Here is a 27,927-nt window from a genome sequence, read left to right as displayed (position 1 = left end):
GAACCAAATTGGGAACTGCACCAAAAAACACTGAAAAACTTGTGTCAACGTGGTGGCTGTCGACCTCATCTCCATCTAACTCCCGTCACTGCCGCGCTAGCCCCCGACAACTAACTTTGGATGTCGAACTAGACGCCTTCAACTAAGAGTGGTCGAACCAGCGACCTTATACGTAGAAGATGGGATCATTCTTAGAGGATGGTGTAACATGTAGATGACCCCAACTGACCTGGAAAGTGTTACTATAGGAAGCCAGTTATGGTGCAGTGTGTATTTTGAGTGCTATGATCTGTATTTTTATAGGTGTAGAGGCCTTTAATGAGAAACCTAAAAAAAACGAAGTGCATGCAAAGTCCCATAACGGGAATCTAATTACTTCGGGAAGCAGCAATTGGTGGCAAGTTCAGGGCAAAAAAAATGTGAAAAAACCCATGTCGACCTTTTGACTGTCGACCTAACCCATGTCCACCTAATGACCTAGCACATGTCAACCAACATTGTGGTGATCCCTACTCCAGCTAACATATTACATAGGACAAGTCTGAGATTGCATGTGATAGTTCACATGCAAAAGGATCGTTTATCGCATGCGATCCTATCGCCCGTCTCAAGTGGTATTGTGTGTGACTGCTCAGAGGGGATAAGTCGCTGTGAAGTATGGAGGCCTATAGTCTGAATATGTATACAAAGTACTATGATGCAGCAACTGTGCCTTTTTTCACGCCAAGTGCAGTTGTGCTTTGTATACAGCTGCCATTCGCAAGCTCATTCCTCAGGGCTCACTTAACAGTGCAAGTCTTCGCGATATCCAGGCTTCAGCACAGATGCTCAGAAGCACGGATGTCACTAAAATCTCGAATGTTCATGTGCCTTAAGGACAGAGGTTGTGAAAGTCTGGTACACAGTCTCATTCACACACAGATACAAAAAAGTGTCACCTATCAACCCAATAACCACAGTCCTCCTGGTGCATCCTAGATGCAATTTTGGCAAAAGAAAAATGATAAATCCCCCCAGGACAGTGGTCGGGGAACCGGGGTAAATTACCCCAAATGGGGTTAAAATTAAATTCATGGGGGTAATGGACGGTCGTGCTGCCGAGACACAGCCAGGCATGCATATGAATTGCAACCGTCCCTGCCCGGTCTGCTGCGCTTCCGCTCGCCTGGCAGCTGTTAATTACAAATGCATAATGAGTGGCTGCTCTGCGGGACGTCAAGACGCAACTCTGCTCGCTCAAATATGCACAGAAGTCAGAGCGAATAATGCTGGCTATTAAATTTGGACCTGATCTTAGGACTCGCCAGGAATATGGTCTCTGAGCACCATATTCCAGAGCGTATGGGGCAGCTATCTCCAGGAGCATGCTCCCGTGACTAGCGGCTTCCCTCGGCAGAGTGTTCCGTTTTCATCAGCGACCATCCCTGGTCGCTGATGAAAACGGGCACTGAGCAATTTGGTCGCTGGGTGATCTATCGCTCAGTGATCAATAACTCCATGTGTACAGAGCTTAATACAAAGTGTGAACTATGGTGACAGCAGCGATATGCATCTAAGAAATTAAAGATGAACTTCTCATTATATCGCCAGGGCATTTGGCATATATGTGCTCATACCCCTTTCACACTCGCAAAAATATCCCGGGTTTGATGCACATGAACGCGCATCATCCCGGGATTTTGCGCAGTGTGAAAAGGTCTAGAAAGAATATCCTGGGATGAGCATTCCGGGATTTCTACCCAGGTCCTGACCTGGGTAGATTCCGGGATCAACACGGGATGCTCAAAAACCCGGGATATTATTGCGAGTGTGAAAGGGGTATAAGTCACTGTGTCACTCCTGTCTCTGGAACATTCCTGATGCCTACATAATCTGTTTCCGGAGTTTATTGAAACGTCTGAGCAGAAACCTGGACCAGCAGCAGCTCACTGTGGCTGACAAAAGTTCATTCTGTCTCAGGAGGTATGACGTGGAGAACCGGTTAGTCCGGTACGTAGCTTGCTGGAATCTAGATCAAGTTTCTCCTGATGCAGAACAATTACTGCGAGGAAAGTGTCACTTTCTACTTGCAAAATGCTTTCCCAATCATGGCCCAGCTGTTTGCATTTGTATCCAATTACCAGCGATGAAACATCTGCAAAGAGAAACAATATTTTCCCCCAATATTTTCTTTCCCCAGGGTAGCCAATGAGATCGCTGTGTGTTTTAGTAGTTGCAGCCCTGAATAGCCGGCACTTATCCTGGATTCTGAATTGCTGATAAGCCACAGCACACGTCGGCTTATTGGATAGCCTCCCCCACACACACAATCAATGATCGCAGGTAATTGGATAGCCCCCTAAATCAAAAGACTTTGTTAATCAGTAATTTGGGGAATTTACATATTACCAGCCACAATCCTGGTACTTGATGAACATTCCGCAAAAGCAAACACTTAGGGAGCGGAAACTCTAAAAGCCTAAGGGTCAGAAGGTTGACAATGGAAAGGTCAATAGTCAAAAGGTCGACGTGAGTTTTTCAAATTTTTTTGTCCCAAATTTCGACGCAAGTCGACATGGACACCGTATTAGTGTAACACATTCCCCTCCCTAGGCACACTATTATATTCACCCTTCACGCCCTAGCAGATGGCAGTGTATGAAATACCGGCTGTCGGGACGGAAGTCTGCTATTAAAAAAAACGTGAAAAACTCATGTAGACTTTTTTTTTTTACTGCTGACCTTCCCATTGTCCACCTAATGCTTGTGTCAACCTGTCGACCTTAGCCACGTAGACCTATTTCACGTGTTGACATAAGCCCTGTCAACATTCAGGCGGTCAACCTTCATAGTGTCTACCTAGCGACCATTTTTTTTTTTTATCCTAAACTTCTCTTTAGCGGCTCAAATAGCTTCAGCGTGATCAATAACACCAGACTGCAGCATCATGACCACTGGCAGCGGAACAGTCTCCAATAAAGCAGCACTGAATGCTAAGAACACCGTACGGTACATATCAGGTCACTCCGACCCAATCCTGGCTCCGTGCCCCATGACCTCCAACAATCCACTTTATAGGATTGCCTTATGGGAGTTTTCAACATATTGGCCAAACGGCCTTTGCTGGCTTCCTGGCTGAATTTCGTTAATAACTATGACATTCAGCTGTGAAATATGTAATCTGCGTTAAGTCAGACTCGGGAGTAAGGACTTTCGGAAATGTTGTGACTTGCCCCCACCTTCTACATTTTTTGACTAGTTAGAAGGACTGCTCTGTGTAAAGTGGGCCTCGTGTGCAGTGGGAGAATAAGCCTTTAATCAGACTACACCATCCGCTTCTTAACATTCTGAGCTTGCAGTCCCCTCCGCGGCATGCTGTCACTGCTGGAAGCATTGTAGCGGTGTGACCAGGAAACATGTGACAGGCCGGGCTTATCACTGAAGCTAATTGTGGTGCGAGCAAACAGGAAAAAAAAACAAAAGATATAAACACACATTCTTTTTATCACTTGGTATAACAAATATCAAGGCCATACTCTTTTTAACGCCACATGTGCTGATATTTCTCTGCTCAGTTGTTTAATGTTGGCTATTAAATCCTAATTAGCCTATTCTGCCTCTTAGATCATGACCGAGTACAAGATGAGCCAATATCAAGCATGTGCAAATATTAATGGGAATAGAACAGTGCTATTGCCTTATCAGCTATTTGCTTAAGTGTATAACACTTGGCTGCTCAACACGGATTGTGGACTGGTTGCTACGCATTACTACATAGCTGCACTTCGATGGTAAATATCTCGTTTGTTGACTTTCCCAGAATGTCTTGAAGGCTCACATATTCGGGGAGTTCTCCCTGACTCCATGCTTCAATCTTTTATGTGGTTGTACAGACATAGGCAGGTATTCAATGCGGCCGGCGAGGGGGTTAAACTGCGAGGATTGTAGAAAACCAGCGATCCTAGCTATTTAACCCCCGCGCTGGGCACTCGCTCTATTCAATGTTCTGGGGAAATCCTCACTGTCACAGGACGGCGAGAATTCCCCAAAACAGTGAGACCCGCGGCTAGTGCAGAAAACTCGTATTTAGCCGCGAGTCTCGCTGGTTCAGGAGCCGCAAACACCAATTCCCCCTCACTCAAAAAATGGAGCGAGGGGAAATTGGCGTATGAGAGGGCTGCGTTGAATACTGACAGGGTGAGTGGTGACAGTGAGCAGGAAGCCCTGCTCGCTGTCACCGCTCGCCTACGGCATTGAATACTTACCATAGTGGGGTATTGAATGCCGGCCGCTATTTCCGACAGGGGAAATAATAGCCCCCGCCTATTCAATGTTGCCGTGTCTGACAGCACTGAAGGCAGATTCCAACAAAACAGATCTGACTTTAATACAAGTCGGATCAGTTTTGTCGGAAACAGACGCTTTTCCACACCCACTTTGACACTCGACAGCCGGAACATTGACTTTCACCTGTTGAGTTTGTGTCGAGCTGAGCGAAGACGGCCTGAAGTTCGGACAGGGGGAATCCCGGATAGAATACCGCCTGGTGTGTTCATTCCAGAACACTGCACCTTTCAAGAACCGTGTAGTTCCTCTTTCCTAATTATGGTGCTGCTCCCCGTGGTCTCAGCACAGCGTGGTAAATGTATTAACTTTGGAAAAGTGATATCTATCCCCATAAAGAACGTTATGTGCAAGGTGATAATGCTCCAGACAATCAGCTCCTAACTGTCAATTTACATACTAGAGCTGCATGGCTGGTACATTATCACCTTGCACATAGTGGGGCTGATGTATGAAAGGTCGATATGGGGGAGATTATGTGCACTGATACTACTTCTCCCCCTTGTATGAATGAGCTGGCGAGCGATAAATGAAAGAGAGGCGTCCATATCGACACTGCTATCTAAACAATAGCAGGCCGATCTGCACGCCGAGTGTATGAATGGTCAGCATCGCTGACTGTTCCGCCCACTGCTGCTATCGGCTTCGCCAGCAACAGGCTGACGAAGCCCTATCTCCACAGCAGGGACAGCGATGTCCCTTCTGCTGGCTGCGCTGGATATCTCATGCATGCCTAGTCCATCCGGCCAGGGGGGAAGGAGACAATGGGGCAGTGTAAACTGATGCGCTGTCTCCGGGAGGGGACATTGTCGGAGGGGGGAGTATGCGCTCCCCCGCTTCGGCAGATAAGATGTTAATACATTTTGTCGATGTCCCTTCCTGCTTTGCCTCATTAATGACATAGCAGCGCGGTATGCCCCAATGTTCTTTATGGGGATAGAGATACCACTTCCATGCTTCATACACTTACCACTGAAATACAGACCAGAGTATACTGAACACACCACAGCAGAGAGCGACACCCCAGGCAGGAAAGAGGACCTGCATTGGCTTTGAAAGGTGCAGGGTGCTAGAATGAACACTAGACATGTCCTCATACATTTCTGCTGCAGTCACACCAAAAAGAGTCCCCACTTGGCACACCAGGTCCTGTGGGAATCTTCTAGTGCCATATATTACCCCCAAACTATGCTTTGCTAAAGTCTCTTTAGACATGCCTCATGCACTGTGTGTTATATTGCGGACTCCTAACATTCTGCCGGTGCTGCTACAGTTGGCAGACATTTGCACAGGCTGGGATTAATGCATTCCGCTATAACAGCCTACTACATCACAACACAAACACAACAATTCAACCCATCAGTGGAAGAGACTGGTGAGCTAAGAAAGTTACACTGATGTTTATGCAGGCATGGACTGTAGTACGGTGCTGCCAACAATGAATGCCACAGTGACGAAACAAAGTGGGAAGATGGTCAAGTTCTTAGCAAAAGGAAGACTTCAAGTAACTTGCAACATAAGGCAGAGCTTTGTATTACTACAGGCTGCCTGTGCCAGCACAATATTTGTTTTTATAGAATGGCACCTCGAATTGTTCATGAGCTGGAAAATGATAGCTAAGGTTAGCGGATGACTAGTACGTTGGGGATCGATGGCAAAAATGACACAAGGAAGGAAGTGGGGGCTCCCGCTGCACCTCTTGCGTAATGAATAGAAGACTACATGCAAAAAACAAACCACTGCACAATCCCTAAACTTGCATGGGCCAGAATATTGATGAAATTTAAGCTGCTTTATGTTACATATCCCAATAGGAAAAAGAAAAGTGCAGGATGCCTTATAAAAGGTATAGGACATTTTAGCTAGACTGCTAGGGACTCAGGCTGGGTAAGGCATCTGCAATACAGCACCAACCTGGAACACTGAGTCAAGTCACTCCTCCTTACATGGGGTGGCAGTGCTCCTCACAGTTACCAGAGAAGCGGGAGTGTACTGGTCATGCCACTCCTCCGCCTTACATGGTGCGGCAGTGCTTAGTGTTCATTCTAGCACCCGCTATCTTTGAAAACCCATGTAGTTCCTCTACCCTACCTGGGGTGTCTCTGTCTGCTGTAGTTCTTCTAGCACAGTGTGGTCTGTATATCAGCACTTATATACAAACTAGACCTGTGCTAGAAACACCACAGCAGATAGCGACACCCCAGGCAGGGAACATGAACTGCATGGGTTAACAAAGATAGCTGGTGCTAGAATGAACACTAAGTGCTCCTCACAGTTACCAGAGCAGGAGGAGTGAATTGGCGTGACACTCCTCCTTACATGGTGTCGCAGTGCTCCTCAAATTACCAGAATCCGTAATGGTGTGGTAAAAGGAGCACAGGGATCATATCTATGTGCAGGATAATATTCTAGTCTGTATAAAATTCCATTGAAAAGCTCCACACAGGGTTTACAGGGGCACTACCTCTTCCATTGGCGTGAATGGGGAACTGGTTGCTCGACCCAATTAACCTGTTCACACTGCAAAGCAACACGGCAGTATGAACCCTTCTTTTTTACCGATTCGTACTGCTGTGTTGCTACCGGTTTGCGGGACCCGGTAACCCCTTTTCGCACCAATTACTGGGTCAAGCCGACAACAAACCGGCATGAACCCGGTAATTAGGTGCGAGTGTGAAAGGGGTATAAATCAAAAAGTAGCCATATACATATTTCTCAGAAATAAAGAGCTAAAAAATGAGGAACTATGTAAAAACTGAAAACAATAAAACCATTTACTGCTACAACATCAACCATCTTTTTATTGCATGCAATCTATTCCGATCTCCCCATTTCTGAGAATTCACTCACTCACTGCTGGGTCACATGACTGAGATAACATCAAAGTCTCATGAGACAATTCAGCAAATGAACTTTCATAGAACAGGCTTACATGTATAATATAAGTATAAGTAAATCATTCTGCAACGGAACATGTACATTGCCTATGGTAACTAAAATGCTAACATTGGTCAAAACAAAAAGAACACCAAACCTACAGATGTGGCCTCCTACATCCTGGCCACTCAGGATGCCCATGTTACATCTGCCCCACCTGCAGCACAGCAGGGTTTTGCCCGTTGAGAGAACAAGTTTGTCCTGTGATCAGATCTGAATTTAGGTCCATTGCACCTTTGAAAATTGTAAAGATCGCCCGCACAAAGGGAACCCCCTCATTATGAACCTTTTACTACTAAGGCCGTCCTCAGAGAATCCCTTCCATACAAACACCCCTACTTGGAGACAATCAGCTGCTGGAAAGAAGGAGCAATTGGGTAAAGGAACACAAATTTGCAACAGGAGTTTCCTGGAAAAGATGCCTCTAGATTGGATAACTAGTGAATTTTACCCAGCAGCATCAGTGGGTCTCACAAGACAATAGTTCCTGCCAAAACCAAACATGACAGTCATAGGGCAAAGGTAGAGTGTAATACCCGTACACACTAAACGTGTCCTGGGACCGCCGATATGGTTAACAATATCTGCAGTCCCGCTGGTAGGCAATATTGTGAATACACAGTGCACGATATCATTATCAATAAAGTTCAGTGACGTCACCTTGACCCCGTTTAACATGCAGGTCGTTGGCTACATAGCCAAAATGTACCGGTCATTTCAGCCAACAGGGGTCGTTAATGATATTGAGCACACTGCTCTTTTACTAAAAAGATATCTCTCAGAAAGGTAGGGTGTACGGGGCTTAAGAAGACAGAACTTTACTGTCTCCCTCTCGATTAGGAAGTCCTAAGTTATTCATTTACCGTATGTAACAAGGAAGGAGGCGCAACTCAGAAACACATCAAAGCCAGATGGAATTGCACCGTTTAATAAAATGAAAATGTAAAAAGAAAAAAAAAAACGGTACTTCTTTACTTTCACGGCGCCACTAGAAATCGCGGTCATCGCGGGCATTGAATGCACTAAAAATCGGGTGCGACGCGATGCCCGCGATTTCCCATAGGGACCAATGTTAAATTTCTCAATGGACACGATTTTCTGTTCAATGCCTCAATTGACACGATTTTTCCATAGGAAACAATGTTAAATGGCCCACAGAGGCCAAATAGGCACCCTCAAGTGTGAAATGACCCCCACAATTGTTAACGCCACCCCACGATCAACGTCAACCCGAAGCGTGGCGAGCGCAGCGAGCCCGCGAGGGGCGGCGGTACGCGTCCTCCGACCTTTTCATGCCCTACTATCCACTAGGGCGTGGAGTGAGAATAGAATAGTGTGGCGAGCGCAGCGAGCCACCGAGCCCGAAGCGTGGCGAGCGCAGCGAGCCCCGCGAGGGGACGCGGATACCTTCACAGGTAAACGCGTCCCTTCGCGGGCTTCACAGGTATCCGCGTCCGCTCGCCACGCTTCGGGCTCGGTGGCTCGCTGCGCTCGCCACACTATTCTATTCTCACTCCACGCCCTAGTGGATAGTAGGGCATGAAAAGGTCGGAGGACGCGTACCGCTGCGCTCGCCACGCTTCGGGTTGACGTTGATCGTGGGGTGGCGTTAACAACTTGAGGGTGCCAATTTGGCCTCTGTGGGCCATTTAACATTGTTTCCTATGGAAAAATCGTGTCAATTGAGGCATTGAACAGAAAATCGTGTCCATTGAGAAATTTAACATTGGTCCCTATGGGAAATCGCGGGCATCGCGGTCATCGCGTCGCACCCGATTTTTTAGTGCATTCAATGCCCGCGATGACCGCGATTTCCTATCTGTCCTAATCTAGTGGCGCCGTGAAAGTAAAGAAGTACCAAAAAACCTGCAGTGAAATAGGAGATCTGGATAGTACAGGAACAGGGTCTCTATATAGATGTCTGCTGGTAAATTTTCTAACACAGACTCAAGAAATGAAATAATTGTCCTAGTCTGTGGCTAATATAAAGGGTTATAAAGCAGTTATAACATAATGTTTTCAAATAAGCTGACAGATGTGATCTTAACCCCTTCCCGACATTTGACGTACATGTACGTCATGGCTTTAAACTGTCACTGCGTCTATAGACGCGGTGACAGTTAGGAGATGTCTGCTGTCCCTGACATCCCCCCTCGCCGCCCAGGGGGGGCAGGGGTGCCCCCCCCCGGTCGGCGATCGCTGTGATTGGCTGTTCAAATCTGAACAGCCATTCACAGCGTTTCCTGTGTTACCGGCGGCTAAGCCGCTCGGTAACACAGGGATCGGTGGTGATCGGTGCTGTTAAGTACAGCACCGATCACCACCGATGAGCAGCACCCCCCTCCCACCCACCCGGCACTCACCCGGCCCGGCAGCAGGCTCACCCGGCGGCGGCAGCGGCAGGAGCGCACGCAGCGTCTGGAGCGCACGCACCCCCCTCCCCCTTCCCCCTGCCAGCCGCAGCAGCAGCATGAGCTGCATAAAAAAAAACATGATAATGAACTGATATATATATATATATATATATATAAAGATATTCCCGACATATGACGTATATATACGTCATGGTCGGGAGGTACTTCCCGACCGAAGACGTATATATACACGTCATGGTTTTAACTGTCACCGCGTCTATAGACGCGGTGACAGTTTGGAGATGTCTGCTGTCCCTGACAGCAGACATCCCCCCTCGCGGCGATCGCTGCGATTGGCTGTTCAAATGTGAACAGCCAATTGCAGCGTTTTCTGTGTTACCGGCGGCTAAGCCGCTCGGTAACACAGTGATCGGTGGTGATCGGTGCTGTTAAGTACAGCACCGATCGCCAGCCCCCCCCCCCTCCCACCCGGCAGCCCCCCTCCCTCCCACCCACCCGGCTGCCGCAGCGCCAGCACCCCTCCCACCCCCCCGCCAGCCGCAGCGCCAGCCCCCCTCCCAAAGCTGGTGACCAAAATGTGGTCACTTGTGGGGGGGTTCCTCTGTATTGGTGCTTCGGGGGTCTTGCTAATGCGACATAGCACCCACCATTCATTCCACCACCAAATATCACTCCTTCCCTTCTGAGTCCTGCCATGCACCCAACTGGTATTTTTTGGTCACATGTGAGGCATTGCCGTACTCGGGAGAAATTGGGGCACAGATTTTGGGGTGCTTTGTCTCCTTCATTCCTTGTGAAAATGAAAAATTTTGAGCCAGAACTGCATTTTTCTGTAAAAAATTACATTTTTTTTACACAAAAATGCAGATCTGGCTCAAAATTTTTCATTTTCACAAGGAATGAAGGAGACAAAGCACCCCAAAATCTGTGCCCCAATTTCTCCCGAGTACGGCAATGCCTCACATGTGACCAAAAAATACCAGTTGGGTGCATGGCAGGACTCAGAAGGGAAGGAGTGATATTTGGATTTTGCAGCACAGATTCTGGTTGAATGACCCCCGAAACACCCATACAGTGGAACCCCCCCACAAGTGACCCCATTTTGCAAACTACACCCTTCAGGGAATTCATCTAGGGGTATAGTGTACATTTCAAACCCCCAGGGGTTTCACCAATTTTGATACAACTGAGCTGTGAAAATGAAAAATTAATTTTTTTCATTTTCACTGCCCAGTTGTACCACAATTGGTGAAACCCCTGGGGGTTTGAAATGTACACTATACCCCTAGATGAATTCCCTGAAGGGTGTAGTTTGCAAAATGGGGTCACTTGTGGGGGGGTTCCTAACTTTTAGCATTTTATGGTGCCTAGAAACCTACATGGTGCCTAAAAAATAATCTCATAAAAAGGAGGCTCCAAAATCAAGTAGGTGCTCCTTCTATTATGAAGCCTGTGGTTTGGTCAACGTGCACACTAGGGCCACATATAGGATATTTATGAAAACAAAAGAATTGGGGGAATCAATTTTTAGTCACATTTCTCTAGTAAAATCTACTGTGTTCCTTAGAAAAATGTATTAAAATTGAAAATCTGCAAAAAAAATGAAATTTTGAAATTTCACCTACACTTTGTTTTAATTCCTATGAAACACCTAAAGGGTTAACAAACTTCCAAAATGCTGTTTTGAATACTGTGAGGGGTGCAGTTTTTGAAATGGCATTATTTATGGGGGTGTCTCACATACAAGTCCCTCAAAGTCACATCAGAACTGAACTGGTCCCTAAAAAAATCAGTGTTTGAAATTTTCTTGAAAATTTGAGAATTTGCTATTCATATTTTAAGCCTCCTAGTGTCCAAAAAAATGAAAATGAGGTTGAAATAATGATGGCAACATAAAGTATACATATGGTCTATGTTAGTTATTAACTATTTTGAGTGGTAAGATTATTTGTCTCACAAGCAGAAAATTTAACATTTTGCAAATCGCAAAATTTTCCATTTTTTTCCGACATTTTGGTATTTTTCACAAAAAAACACAGACTGTATCGACGAAAATTTACCACTAACTTGAAGTACAACGTGTCACGAAAAAACAATCTCAAAATCACTGGGATAAGTAAAAGCAAAAAAAAGTTATCCCCACTTAAGTGATACATGTCAGATTTGAAAAAAAGGGCTCTGTCAGGAACGCAAAAACTGGCTCTGTCAGGAAGGGGTTAATATGCAACAGATTGTGAAATCAACATAAACAGAAAATACTGATAGATATCTATAAAAGTGGGTAATTTACCATATAGAATAATGTGCACAGCATATCGGAGCCAAGTTGTGCTACAATGGTAACAAACATACAGGACTTAAGGGGCATACACATGGGGAGCGATTTCAGCGCCTTTTCTAAGCAATCTGACTTGACTGCTTAGAAAAGGAGCATGGAACGCTCTGTGTGCGATGGTGATGCATGGTTCCGCACGTCACTATCGCCCGCAGGGAAAGCCAGCCTATCAAAAACAGGCAAAGCCCCGCTCAGCACGATCATGTGTACGGGGCTTTACAATTAAGGTGAATTAAACATTTAAACATCGAAGGCGGCCATTTTGTGTGTATGTAGTTACTGTGTCGTGGTGCAGTAAACTGCGATGCATCCAACAAAATGGCTGCATGCAGAAGACAGGTCCACTTTAAGAGTATACTGAAACTGTATTGCATTTGTCCATCGTAATAACCAAGCTTTGGCCGGGCAAGTTAACCTTGAATGACACAATGTATATTTCACAATGCTAAAACGGCTTAAAAGCTCACTAGAGAAAATACTGTAATTATCAGGACTAATCCAAATGGCAGCAAACGGGTGATTTAAACACATTTACTGTAGCCATAGACAAGCTAAATAAAGGCCAATACAAAAGCAGCAGATGGATAGATTGTAACCCAGGTAACATAATACATATGGAGGATTATCTAGACTGAGATATAACATGATCCATTTCTAAATATCTATGGCAGAATACGTGCTTTCACAATGGATCCTGCTCCGGACAGAGGCCTCTTGTTCCGTACAAAGACGTGCCCATCGTTAGCGATCTTGCGCATGTGCACTGTCACTCAGATGGGATAAAATGATAGGTCTCTTAAAAAGTATGTATGGGGCTTACTTATCGCAGCTGCTACACATCCCAGCATTCCCTGCATCAGGTTAAGCATGGCCAAATAGTAAAACTGATGCAGGGCATGCTGGGATGTGCAGTTCAACACAAGCTGGAGTGTCAAGGTTAGCCATCACTGCATTATAGCAACCACATTATAGTGTTCATTCTAGCACCTGCAATATTTGAAAACCCATGCAGTTCTTCTTCCCTGCCTGGGGTGTCGCTGTCTGCTGTGGTGTATCTAGCACAGGTCTGGTTTGCATATCAGTGCTGATATACAGACCACACTGCTAGAAGCACTACAGCAGACAGCGACACTCCAGGCAGGGAAGAGGAACTGCATGGATTTTCAAAGATAGCAGGTGCTAGAATGAACACTACATTAATTTCATATAGCGGATAGAATCCATCCACAATATCCTATCCACAAGCTTCAGGCCAGTATATAGAGCAGCTGAAAGCTGCCCGGCAAAGGTCTCTGCTCCTAAGCTAGGCCCCATAATAACAAAACTTTGGGAGTAAAGGTTGCAGTGCTTTCTGTATGACCGTTGTACAATGACACTGTGCTACAGGATACTGTGTAACTAGACACAGGGAGTGTTGGGTATAGGAAAGAGAAAAGGGAGACGCTTGTGGATAGATTAGGGCACGTGCAGCCTGCACCTATACTGTAGTAACAGAATTGTGACAGCTAAAGGCCCCCATACACTAGGGCGACTTGTCCTTAGGACAAGTCGCCCCCGACTTCCCCCTGAGCTTCCCCGGCTGCTCCCCGGGGGAGCTTGATTAGATTGGCACTTGATGTGCCATTTTTTACATGTGATAAATCGTCTCGATTTATCACATGTAAAAAACCCGGGGAGCAGGGGGGGGGGCTAAGAGGTGGGAGCTGGTGGGAGCAGGGGGGCTGGGGACGCTGCGGGGGACACGTCTGTGTCCCCCGCTGCTGGGGACGCTGCGGGGGACAGCGTCTGTGCGGCGAGAAGGTAGAGGGAGCAGGGGGGGCTGGAGACGCTGCGGGGGACACAGGCTGCATAGAGCCGGGCAGGGGGAGCCGGCCGGGAGCTGTCAGTAATGAATAAAAAAAAAAGCCCATACAATGAATGGGCAGCCTGTGATTGGCTGCTGAGCGCTCTCTCAGCCAATTGCTGACTGGCTGAGAGAGCGCTCAGCCAATCACAGGCCGCCCATTCATTGTATGGGCTTTTTTTTTTTATTCATTACTGACAGCTCCCGGCCGGCTCCCCCTGCCCGGCTCTATGCAGCCTGTGTCCCCCGCAGCGTCTCCAGCCCCCCCTGCTCCCTCTACCTTCTCGCCGCACAGACGCTGTCCCCCGCAGCGTCCCCAGCCCCCCCTGCTCCCTCCACCGCCGCGCCGCCCCACTAGGTCCCAAGTCGGGTGGTCGGACGTGCAGCAGGTCCGACCACCCGACGCAGATCCGATGCGCACGGGACCGCGCATCGGATCTGAGGGGACATCAAAACTAGCCGATTTTGGTCCGATTTCGGCCAGATCCGACTGATCTGGCTGAAATCTGACCAAAATCGGCTAGTGTATGGGGGCCTTAACACTAAATCGCAAAGATCCCTAGGAGAAGGCCCAATACAAGAACCTGATTGATACACAAAACAAGATATTTATGTTTTAGGTGTGAGCGCCACTCCAAACCGGTCTTGTGCAGCAGTCAGATCTCACCCTCTTATTCACAGAACGGGTCCCCGCAAAACGCTGACCTATTAGAGAATATCACCAACCATTTAACAGGAATACAACTAACTGCTGTTTGCAGTGCGACACCGCAGCTCCAGCACAGAGGAACGGTTCACGTTCAGAACATGGGACCATCTAAGGTTAGTAGAACTAAACGGTTCCAGATCATCAGTAAAAAAAGGGTTATAATATGAACTCAACTAATCCTGGGCAGCAGGATCGCATGCGGTCCTTCTGGATGTGACTTATTGCATGCGATTCTTATCAGTGCTGCCCATGTAGGAGGTTGGGACCTGCGACTTCAATGCACATGAGACGAGATGTAAAAAAAACCATCCAATTTGGCCACTATTTACCGGATTTCTTGGCCCGGAATCAGGTCAAAAGTGGTAAAATCGGAGAAGTGTATGGCCAGCTTTAAACCTCTACTTTTACTAATGCAACACTAAAGGTCCATGCACACTGCATGATTTTGCCCAGTGTATAAGGACAGCGATCATGTGCAAATCACTGGCCTGAAAAATAGCTCAGTGCATACACTCAGAGATTATCCCTCTGGCTAGAGATATTCACAAGGGGTGAACGGCTTTCCATAGCAGGACGCAGCCACCGGCGATGATGCAGGAGAGCGCATCAGTGCTCACCGATGCTCCGAACACACTGGGCGGCTTTTGAGCTGAAAGGGAGTTTATTATCAATGTTACCAACAGTTATGCCCTTCAGTGTTGGCCAAGAGTCTATCAGGAATAATGAAAGGAACCAGAGAACGATAATTGAAAAGATAATTTGATAGGAGTGAAATCAATTCGTAGCCTATATCTGCCGAAGACATTTTTGGAACTAGGTGATCCTCCACGAAGATATAGTCTACCTGCGAAAATGAACGATGAACCCCTGAGTGCAAGGTATAAGATTTACCCATAGAGTAAAATAACCTCCAAACTTCAGTTAAATGTGTTCACGATAAAAGTCATTTAAAGCTGTCCATACTCTAGAAGTGCCTACAGCTGAGGACGGAAGTTTGTCTAAAGTAGTGTCTAACAATATTTAGGTCCCCACCCACTATTAAAGAATAAGCTTCATGTTGGACCAGCATTTGAGATATCTGATAAAGGAAATTTGGAACCTGGGTATTTGGGGCATAAATATTAAGAATTTATTCCAAAGGAACATATTAACTAATCACTGTTTTATTACAAGAAAAAAAAAAATCACAATGCTGTACCATGCTGAATTTGGGTCTTGAAAATACCCGCAGCGATCCAACCAAGGTCACCGGGACAGTGAGGACATAATGCAGAGGAAGCATACTAAAAATCATTGTCGTTCTTTACCGAAACCACTTACTGCCCTGTGACAATGCTTCAGCACGTTCTTGTGAGTGATGCAACAGGCAGCAACCATTACTTGGGTGATTGTAAGTTACACAATGTACTTACAGGTGCAGCTTATTGTAGTGAAGTTGTACTTCTGGAAAAAAAACATTGCTCATCTAAAAGGGTGACTGGTCAGCTACTTCATTGCAGGCATCTGACTAGGGCTAGTCCTTCCCGATTCATTACCAGCCGCAAAGTATGATATAAGGGTTCCGCATTAAAGGGTCAACAGTGTAGCTAGACAGTCAATCTTTCGACACCAATAGGTTAACATGTGCTAGGTAGACACACAGAAAAAAGGCTGACATGAGTTCTGCACTTTTTTTTTTTGTTGTTCTCAATGTGGACACCTAAGCATGTGGACAACCAAATAGTCTACCGCTTATGCCATGATTCGGCCATTCCTAGCGCATTTTGATTTATCCTCCAGATACCTGATACAAGAGGTATAGGGCAGGGCAAATGTATCAAACCTTGGAGAGATCAAGGACTAAATTATCAGCTCCTGTCATTTTATAAACCTCCTGTAAGATGGCAGTTAGGGCCTGATTGGCTGGTAATGTATCTCTCTCTCCAAAGACCCCTCAATCACAAAGACATCCCATCAGAAACTGTGCAACCCTCCAAGATAACTCCCATAGATTTGCTTGCTTGTTCTGAGCAGTGTAATATTAAGCTGGACCCGACGACTACCATTTCTGTGCTGAACTAGGATATCAAATGACTTACAGATGGTGACAATACTGAGATGGAGGGGTATTGATTGGACTAACAGGAGTGCAGAGCCTTTTAAAGTGAAGCGGTCAGCATTGATCAAAGTGCTTAAGATGCAACTCAGTCTCAAGCAAATGCATCTGCTCACAATCGTCCATTATGGCAAAACCTACCCCCCCCCCCTCATGACATCACCCCTTTCGGTTCCCACAGCCTAAGTGCTGGAAACCAAAGCTCAGTGGAGTGATACTAGGCTTTTTAACAAGCCAGTAAACTGATGTCACTCCTGGGGGGGCTGCAAGCTTTGATAGAAAGGCCCAAGCAATCCAGCGTTCCATCACACAGAGGAATACAGGACCGTGCATTTCTGTTTTATATGCCGTAATGTAACAGGACGCAGGTCTAAATAAAGCTTGCCTGCATGACTTAACAGAATGCAGATTGTGACAGGTGTCATAGAAAAGAAAGTTCGATTATTTCTTCTTTTTTTTTATTAAACCCCTGGCAATATTAGCATTGCAATGCTGATGGCACACAGAATAATGCAATTGGGCATTTTGGTTGCTATTATGTAAAACCTCAGGAAGTTCAAGCTGCCTATGTGTATGGAAATCGCAGCACATGAACAATGTCACCGGAGAGAGGAAGAATTTCAGTATCTGCATTCTGTGCCAAGAGACCAGTGCGGATGCAAATTGGGCAATCACAGCGCTGCTGCTTGTTGAACCTTTGTCATTCAAACAAAAGTGATTTCATTACTTTTTATGCTTTAACAAATAAAATGACATCCACCTACTGTGAGACCGTTACACATCAGAATGGATTTGTGCGATAATCGTCTATAGAACAACTATGCTACAACCCATATCCTGGAAATTTAAAAATAAATAAATACAAAAATAAATAAAAATGGCCACGTAAAATGCACCAATCGGTGATTAGCCCATATACACATATATACACAAGCAAACACAGCGCAGCCTGTTATTCAGAGCATACAATGTAATAACTGGATACTTTGATCACTTAAAAAAAAAAAAAAAAGTAAATATATGTATACACAAGAATGGAATATTGTTGATTTACTACCTAGAATTCCTTTTGGTCATGCAACTAAGAAGGGCTTTGGTTAAGCAGTGCTAATGCCCGTTTTGGAACAAGGGGAAACAGAATGGTTTTATGGCCAGTCAGATAACAGATGTGGCACCAGAATACAGTAAGTAATTAGCTTGGCATGTGTGTATATTATATAATAAAACAGAGATATGGGCACCACATTAATATGTAGTGAGATATATGTAGGGAGAGGAGCATAAGATTTACTTCACATAGTGGGGGGCAAGTCAATTATTTTGTACACCGCACTAACTAATGGGCACGCGACAGCCATTTTAGTGCTCGCCGTGGCCGATTAGACTGGGGTTAGCGGTGTATAGCAGCTAAACCCATCTAAACTCTTGGGTTAGAGAGCCCTAAAATCTGTTAGGGAGTCCAATCCACAGAGTTCTTGCAAATTTCTTCTTACCAACTGAAGAGGGAGTAAGCAGAAATGTGCCCTCCTGTGGCACTCACATGGTCCAACAATTAAATTGTTCTGCCAGTTGCAGAGTGGAAGCCGTCAGGAGGGATTGGGGGGGCAAGGAATCAAGCCCAGTATATCCATTAGTATGGACAAGAGACTAGATACTGGATACAAGGTAATTGGTATGGTGTATAGAGAAGCTACCGTAGACAGTTACACAGAAAAGTATTGTATGGTGCACATTAGTGTGTGTGTGTATTAAATATTAGGAGGTACACTAGTCAGTAGGTGGTTAATACACAAAATAGGAAGCACAGTGTAATGTGTGAAGCTTAAGGGACCGATACACGGCTATATTTTGGGGCAACACCCCATTTTTCAGGTGCCTGGGTTGGGAGACTGGTACATTCCATCTTGTTTAACAATGTTGATTCACCAACTCAAAGATTATTGGAACTGCCGGGAAACTGCTGATCACTGGAGTTTGGAGATATGCAAATCAGATTGCCAAACAGTGGATGGCATTGGGGGATCGTTGCATAAGATGGCTTTCATTAACTATGCAACAGAGGATTGTATGTTAGGAGGATACCTCAAAGTGCAATAAGGGTACAGGGTTTAGAATCAAGGTTGCAGAGGAGCACAGTGTTCTGTGGGGGGGCTTGTGGTGTGTTGTTGGGATTTATGGTTTGGAAAGGGTCTATGCACTTGCACACCTAAAAACTATATTTACCAAATAGAGTAATGTAAACTACATAGACGTCCATACACATACAAAGCCTTGTATTGGGTGTGGTATGCGCCTCTGACAGTGGGGATCCCGACAGTCAGTATCACGTTGTCAGAATCCCAACTGCCGGTGCTCCGACAGGGGGGACGAGCGCAAAGAAGCCCCTTGCGGGCTCGCCACGCGGCGGACCCGATGGCTTGCTACAGGTTCTATTCTCCCTCTATGGGGGTCGTGGACCTCCACAAGGGAGAATAGCCCCTGTGTGTCGGTATCCCCCCCTATCGGAGACACAAATGCTATTAGTATATGAGGTAGAGGATGTCAGATCTTGCTGCAAGTGGCTAATAATTGTCATGTGCAACAGCCAGCTATAATGAGAGGTTTTCAGAATATTTGTTCCCTACATCGATACTGTCACAGGTGGCCAGACAGGGCGCTAACACGAAATACAGGTCATGTTTAAACGTGCAAATGTAGAGCAATGTATGCATTTCATAGACATCAAATATTACGTAAAGTACCAATTCCCTGACAGAATAAACATGAATGATACACTGTAAGCAACACAGTGCCACATCACCTATACATTGTAAGCTTGAGAGCAGGGCCCTCCTACATTTTGACTGTCTGTAAATACCCTGTTTGTTGTATCACTGTCTCCTTTGTAAAGAGCAATGGAATATGCAATGGAAGAAACTGCTAATAAATAAATAAAATCACCAAAGTGCCAGGATCCCATTAAAAATATAAAAAAAATCAATTAAACGACCCTGCAATAAATAAAAAAAAATAAAAAATAAAGAATTACAATGAAAAAAATAAAAAAAAATTAAAAAATTCTCCCAATAATGACTTATAGGAGATCTACATTAACAAACAGTTACGGCTGTTCATATAATACCACATAACATCAGATGTTGACATTGGAGGGGAAATTCAATTATCCCCAATAATTTACCGGGTGTGTAAAAGGGTGGTAGCCTGGGATTTAATGCCCAGTCCATTCAATCAGAGCCTCTTTTTCTTGCCCAGTAAATTATCTGTTTAATAGCGTTAACACATAGAATCTTACAAAAGTTTCAAATGGCAAGAATAATAATAAATAATAATAGTCGCGGCACCCAAAATCAGGCTCTTAATCGGGGATTTCGATGTGAAAGAAAATCCCTGTTACCTGTGGGCTGCTGCAATTGGCCAGCGTTAAATGACCGCAGCTAATTGAATTTCCCCTATCGTGTGAACGTCTGAAGCTTTTACATATATTTCAGTAGGATTAGCAGACAGTGGTAGGCATTAACAGCACTATCAACTGAGCCACATACTTTCCTCCAGGCAAAAGGATGAATGTAAATTATACAGACACCGGACATCAGCCCAGATGTATTAAGCCTTCTTTAAAATGAAAAAAAGTATTTTAATGTCCTTTAGAAAGTACTCAGAAAAGTATACGGAAAAATGCTTGTATACCATAACATCCCAATTTCAATGTGGATGGTGATCAAAGATCACTAAGGGCACAAAACAATATTTTCTGCACACTGGTCAATGTGGTTATCAGCTGGCAGGAATTGCCACTTAACCCAAGCAATGAATAACCCGAATGAGCGATCATCTTGGTTGCATGGATGTGAATCGTCAACGTTACCACATTACTCATCAAAACTGAGAAGCAGGTAATATGTCTGACACACAAAGTAATCCTTTGTCAAGTATCTCAGAATGGCCATCAGTCAAAGCTGCCGATCATTGTCCGCTCCAAAAAAAGGACAGGTATTAATCTTCCCCAAAAAGTTCTATGCAGACTCCTTTTATTTATATATTAACATTATTCTGTGGCGTCCTTTAGAAAACATAAGCAAAATCTTGTAAATACTATTAGCAACTCTTGTGATAATTACATGTGCCTGAGGGTTGTCTAGTGATGGCTACAGTGGCACAAGCCACAAAGCGCTGGTGTTGGCTAATTTGAGCATGTGCTGGATCTTTACTGCTGATGTGCTGTTCAGGTCCGTGAAGCCAATCAGAGCACAGCATCAGACTGTCAATGATTGAAAGTCTGATATCATTTTGAGTGGCAATATCCTCAGCGTGTTGCCGCCGTTATGGGGATGAGTGAGGCCAAGTTCTCTGTCTGAGACAGATTTCCTGCCCTTTTGTTAGGACCTGCTGCGACTGGCTTCTGTGATACCATGGGTCACACAACCAGCTGATGGAGTAACAGATTTGATGCTGCATCCTAAGACACAGGGATCACTAATGCAAGCACGAAGTGTGACGCCGCCTGCTGCATTACTATATTAGTGCAACTCAGTCCACATCTGAATCAGACCCTAGTGTTCATTCTAACACCCACCATCTTTGAAAACCCATGCAGTTCCTGTTCCCTGTCTGGGGTGTCGCTGTCTGCTGTGGTGTTTCACAGCAGACTAGCACAGGTCTGGTTTACAGATTAGTGCTGATATACAAACCACACTGTGCTAGAAGCACTACAGCAGACAGCGACACCCCAGGCAGAGAAGAGGAACTGCATGGGTTTTCAAAGATAGCGAGTGCTAGAATGAACACTAAGACCCTACACGGTTGGCATTAGCCTCGACACTGTGTCAGATGTACATCATCAGTTGTCTCCCATCAATGGTAAAAGCAGGGCCGGATTAACAATGGGGCTGATGGAGCTACAGCTCCAGGCCCACTCTCTAAATAGGCCCATTTTGTAGCTGAGGGCCAGAGCTTTCCAATGAGCCTGGCCCCGCATTGCTAGCCCTCCGGGAACCGGTGATACTGCTAGGTAAACCTGGAACGTTTTCCCCTCTTAGGACCCGCTAATTCTGACCCCCACCCGGTTCCAACGGCTGTCAGTTCCCCCTCTGGCATCACAGAAGCTTGAGGTTGATCACAATCCCAAATCGCTGGGTCTTCAATCTGATACCAGGCTGGTCCATATGGGTTCATTGGTTCTAGAGATATTGCGGATAAACTGATTTTTTCATTTCATTTTTCATTTCTGAAATGTCATTTCATGGCTGTTCATGTTGTTTGAGGACAGATTTTTTTGGAACCAAATGGCACAGTTTCACGGGACCAAAATCATTCGAAGCCCACATGTAAAAGGCTCAGTTGGTTCTGAGGATATAGATGGTTGTTTAAGGAGGGGGGTTCTCTCCCTATTACACCAGAAAATGCAGGGACTAGGCTGGTGTAAAATGGGCCAGCCCGGGAATGTCCCTGCATGATCCTGGGACCATATTCCCAGGTAAATCCCTGAATTTTGACTCAATCTGCGTGCCATTGTGTGAATTTTGGCTAAGTCGGTGTGAATTTTGGCTCATTCCATGTGGCATTATGTGTAAGAGACAAGTACAGTATGAGGGGGTTACTATTGTGTTGCATGATTTGTATAAGGGGTATATGGTGTGGTAAACTTAGGTGACCACATAAAAGGTGCTGAAATGTTGTCCAAGTTTCGGCTTTCAGTATTTTTTTATGGATGACCCCACAAGTATCTTAGGACATCGGCATCCTGTGGGTGCAGCTTTGGAGGGAACCCACCAAAATATCTCCCTGCATTTTTCCTATGCCAGCCCCGTGCCTTTTCCAGGCATATATAATTAGTTGAAAGTATTTACACTTAGGGCGGGATGTATCAACGCTTACCGTGGCGTTGACATCCCGTTTTCGCGTTGGTCCCTTGTTCGCTTCATGTATTAATAAAGTTTTCGTTTTCTATTGTTGAAAAAACTCCGCCGGGTTGAAGTATCGCGGAGTTTCCGGCGCGAAACATCCTCCCATTGGACAGCATTGTAGCTGAAGCGCTGTGTGATGTATTAACACTCGCAGCGCTCAGCTTCTCTTCTATATAATTCGCCTTATATTGCTGGCGAACTGCAGTTGTGACAGTTCAATTATTAAAGTATAATGTATTTTTACAGTGTGTTATTTACCTTATGAAAACAGGTTGTGCTGTGGGATGTATTTTACTTGTTGTATGGGAGGCAAGATTGGTTCTTTTTTGGAAGGTGTGAGGCACAGATCATCAGGGCTAGGCAAGAGGCAGTGTGCCTCACACCTCACTGCCTCTTGCCTAGCCCTGATGATCTGTGCCTCACACCTTCCAAAAAAGAACCAATCTTGCCTCCCATACAACAAGTAAAATACATCCCACAGCACAACCTGTTTTCATAAGGTAAATAACACACTGTAAAAATACATTATACTTTAATAATTGAACTGTCACAACTGCAGTTCGTCAGCAAGTCAAGCTGAGCGCTGCGAGCCGGGGAAACCCAGCCAGCAGCAGGACGCATCTGCGCACAAAAAAAAAAAAAACGAAAAGATTTCAGGAGAGGTCCACATTAGCGCGGACCAAAGATATGCATAAAATCATCGTAAATAACGCGAAAATCATCGCAAAACAATCGCGAAATAAGCGCGAAAAAACGGAGTCCACTTCACTACAGAAAAGTGAATATTGATACATCCCGCCCAAATAGAGACACACCCATGAGCAGACCACCCAACCAGAACACTGGTCACGCCTCCCACATTATTAGGTGCTGGCCACAAACCCTATTATTACGCATAATAGGCCCTTGATAATTTTCAGCTCCAGGCCCATTTAGACCTTAATCTGGCTCTGGGTAAAAGTAGTTACCATCATCATCAGACCATTAATGGTTGCTACTCATTGATAGTCAACTTATGTGGATCCAGGAATACATGGATAATGGAGAAATACATTAAAATAAAATAAAAAGTGTGTGTGTGTGTGTGTGTGGGGGGGGGGGGGTTGGGAAATAGACATTAGTATATAAGAGAAATCAAACAGACCAAGGTTGTGTAGAAAAAGGCCGGGTGCCTACAAATATGCAAGAATGTCTGCAAGAGATCTATGCCGACTATGAACAGAGATCATTTCCCAGTTGCTTCGGTGACCAAGGTAGCTGAAATTATTATGCTTTACCAACAATGGCGTCTAACCTATCAGCATGGAACGCTGAGAGAAAAAATGATCCCAATTCTAAGGGGGCAATTCAGTTGTTCATACCGGCGGCTGTTACTAAAGGGCACCCTGCATGGAGTAAATGCAATTGTTGCTCTGTGCGAGCACGAGTGTCGCACGTAAACACATTTACGCTTTGTGCCTCTGAGGGGGAATAAAGAAATGTACAAAAACTTGGTGGTTAAAGCGCCCAAACAGTAGACATTGCCCAACAGTGGCCATTCTAACCAGGATTCTAGATGGGCTAAGCCATCAGACATCCATTAAACAGCATGCCACTAAAACAATTGAACTCCCCCATAAGAACTTCAGAGATGTCATAGAGAAGTTAAGGTACATAAATCTCTCATTACAATTAGCCTCACACATTTCCTAGGTTAATTCCAAGAACATAGATCTAGCAAGCAGTAGAGAAAGGAGATCCGCTGACATGAACAATCCTTCACAAGCATGCTAGTGAACATGTTGTGTCAACCTGCAGTGCTGTAGAGCAGTGGTTCTCAACCGCAGACCCCAAGTACCCCCAACAGTTCACGTTTTGCTCCTCACAGAATCATAGGTGAAATAATTAACTCCACCTATGACGTTTTAAAATGCGTCAGTGAATAATGAGTGCACCTGCCCGGTGACCTGGAAAACATGCACTGTTGGGGGTACAGGAGGACCGAGGTTGAGAACCACTGCTGTAGAGTTCTGTATAGGGTTCCTTTTTCTGTTATGTTTGATAATTTCCAGGAATGATTTTGGTGCAATCATTTCCTTAGAAGGCAAAGTCCCTTGTAATTGCTATTAAATGGTAGTAAAGACTAAGGTGTAACCTTGGATGACTACAGAACACATTTGGGTCAAGTAGACAGGGCTTTCCATTACCAAGAGTCAGGTGTTAGTGCTCTGAGGGAGATGTGTGTCATGCTGCAAATTTCCAAGCACAATGACAATCCATACAGGCAGTGCATTTTGGTAATGACCTACTAAGTGTCTTTATGACCCATACTGTAATATAATTCCCTGCAATGTTTAGCTGCACATTGAGTGGAAAAATGCAAAATCCCAACATCACTAATATTTCAACAAAGCAACAACCAGCTATTTCAGTGATAGCAAAATGCCGCCATTTTCCAGCTACCTATATACGGCATTTACATTTTTTGTTTTCACTATCTGCACCTGACTTGCATGTAATCTGTTTAGTAAGTGAAATTTACGGTTTTATATAAATCAGGCATAAGAGGATTTAGAAGTTCAAGAAAAGTTTTGTGTACAAAACAAATCTAAATGCCTTCTCTTCTGGCAAGCTAAAATAGTCACATATACGTCTGAGGACGTTACCAGGTCACGCGTGACTTATGTTACTGGATTGCTATGTATTTTCATACAGACAGAATGTTTTTTCTGACTATGGCACTTGCTGCTCGACTTAGATGCACCACCACAGAAGATAGCAAGCTTCATACTGCTGCTGGGTACAAAGAGTCATCCTGGCCCGATATAGAATTTCTGTCAAAATCAATGGCACGTTGATCAGATCATCCAGTGTGTACAGCTATGTACACAGACTTCGATTTGCTTTAGATTCAATTTTCTATTAGATCTTCGATTTCGATTTACATTCATGGTACAGTGTACACATTTGATTTACTGGATCGATTTCAATATTTCCTTTGCTGTACAGTCTATTTTTCTTTTCCATTTTGAGAAAACTAGAGCGCACATCGAATTGAATGCAGATTGAAAGTGTCCTAAAAAACATTCGATGTGGATTTGATTTTGCTTCTATAAGCAAAATCGAATCGAAAGCAGGGGGAAAAAAATAATCAAAGCGTGTGTACATAGCTTACCTGTGATTTGCGTGCTCCTGCTGTTTTAAGGGATGGCTTCTGGCCAGCCTTGCTACAGGGTCAAACATCACCAAGTGTGTCTGCTCTCACCGATGCAGGGTCCTGGCTGATTGGCTGGCTATACATCAATCTGATTGGCAGCGTGATTTTGAACGATGCTGCGTAGCATGGCTCATTTACATTAGTCCCTGGTCTCATAGTTTTTCAGACAAGTGTCTTTTTCGCACAGCTATACCGCACATATACACTGTAATGTATAGGGTACTTTGTGCTTTTACCACATTAGCAAAGTGATAAAACATAAATTGAGTTAATCATGAAGTCAACAGATGCCTTTTTCTTGACCTGCCAAACCAGGCTATGTGATTTGAAGTTAAGGATCCCATCCACTAGTTTCACATGGCCACTTTTTATGCGATTCAGATGCATTTCTGCAATGGATCACATAAAAGTGACACACCGCATGTCATTTACCTGCGATTGCGATGTGAGGCCCGTTCCCTTGTGCCTCACATCGCAGTCGCAGATTCCACAGGCTGTCATGAATATTTGTTGCAGAACGTAGCCCCTGCTAGGATCGCATAATACACATTGTATACGGAGCTTTTGCATACAATGGGGCAGATGTATTAAGCTTTAACGAGATAAATGCAAGGGTGATAGGGAAAGATAAACGTCCAGCCAATCAGCTCCTTACTGACTGTAACATGGCAGTTAGCAGGTGATTGGCTGGACGTTTATCTCTCTTTTTTATCACCCTCGCGTTTATCTCTTGTTAAGGCTTAATACATCTGCCCCAGACTATCTTACACGATCCTTTCCCCCAGGAGCCGCTGGGTGAGTTGGCAGGGTATAGGAAACCTCGGACTAGTGGATGGCCACCTTTAGGTGTATGTGGACACATTTGTAGTTTTATTGGTTTTCTACAGTAAATGACCTAACACACCTGCAGTGTGCACCTTCACACAAATGATTTACCTTCCCTCCTTACAACATTTCCAATTCACTAACCTGGGAATATAAAAACAGATTTTGCAATACAAGACCACCTATATCAGAATACAATGCTTCCCTCTACTAACCCGTCAAACCAGGTCTCCTATCAGGTACAGTCCACTGTGGGAGGGACACAACTATACAAATACAGACAAAAAGACACAGGATGAAGTGATAAAAGAAGGGGGTTATGTTAATGTCACATAGGAGAAAAGGTAAATTACTTGATACATTTAGCCAATAAAGGCACCATATGAAATACTTGTTTTCCTCTTACAAAAGTGTTTCACCTTGTGAGGGATTAATGAAGCGCATTCCATGGTGATTAAGCATATTTGCCTGCGTAAAGGGAATAAGTGACTAAAGCGACAAGACGTGTGACACATGAATATGTATCCTAAAACCTGTAGTGTAAAAACCTAATATTAGATACAATAAATCATTAGTGCTAGGTGGCCTAGTACAGCATAATATAGATAAATAGATATGCCCCTAGCCAGCTTCTGTCTACTGAGCACCAACTCATTTTCAACCAATAATAATATACAAAGAGTACATAGATAGATATATATCCCTCCATTTCTATGCTGTCCTGATTACACCTCACTGGCCTACAGGAAGGGGACAGGTGTAACAATGGGCACAGATAGGGAACCCAGAGTGGTACACAGGAGACGAGACCCTTGGTGCCTTTGAATGACACATGCCAGGCCCAGCCTGGAGCAGGGCAACCGCTGGCAGTGCCCAGGAGCCCCCTATATAACACTGGTATAACTTACGCCTTGTCCACCAGCTCCCGGACTTTCCACATGTTGAGCATCTTAGCTCCCGATCCGTTCCTCCGGCCCCGAGGACTCGCTCTCCTCTCTACCGCTCTGCCCCAAGCTCGCTCACCGGGAACCGGCCGCTGTCACTCTGCGCAACCGCTACACACAGTGCTCCACCGACCGCGTCACCGTGCCCATGCGCGCTAGCAACCTCCAGGTCAGCGGCCAACCACTTCGCGCATGCGCAGTAGCACCATGCGGCTACTCGCCAACCAAATTGCGCCTGCGCACTAGGCAGTTTGAGCCAAGTAAGCCTCGACTGCGTGCGCGCCCCCGGTCAAAGCGTTGGCATGCGCGGTCCTGAGGTCGTTCATACAGGCCGTGCCAGTTCATGTCTCATGCTCCACGCAGGCAGCGGGAGTGCTCCACCTTGTAATGACGTCACATGCAGGTAACTAATAACTGACTGATTGAGGAGAGGCGGTTCCTA

At 45.1% G+C, this 27,927-nt stretch overlaps 1 protein-coding gene across 3 annotated transcripts in view; it reads right to left on the bottom strand.

The window, feature by feature from the left end:
* CLINT1 (clathrin interactor 1) overlaps positions 1-27,703 on the bottom strand; it is an 81,023-nt gene extending 53,320 nt beyond the window's left edge. For 2 of the 3 annotated variants that reach the window (XM_083181702.1, XM_083181704.1), the window contains exon 1: positions 27,450-27,702. In XM_083181702.1, the coding sequence (XP_083037828.1) occupies positions 27,450-27,490 (41 nt within the window). In that variant the 5' untranslated portion in view covers positions 27,491-27,702. Of the gene's footprint in view, positions 1-27,449 lie in introns of all 3 variants that reach the window. The other variant, XM_083181703.1, reaches the window with a different exon arrangement.
* Positions 27,704-27,927: the final 224 nt, after the last annotated feature.

Source organism: Crinia signifera, chromosome 4 (assembly GCF_055691185.1).
Source record: "Crinia signifera chromosome 4, ASM5569118v1, whole genome shotgun sequence".
Taxonomy (NCBI): domain Eukaryota; kingdom Metazoa; phylum Chordata; class Amphibia; order Anura; family Myobatrachidae; genus Crinia; species Crinia signifera.
This window is presented reverse-complemented; position numbering and strand designations above follow the sequence as displayed.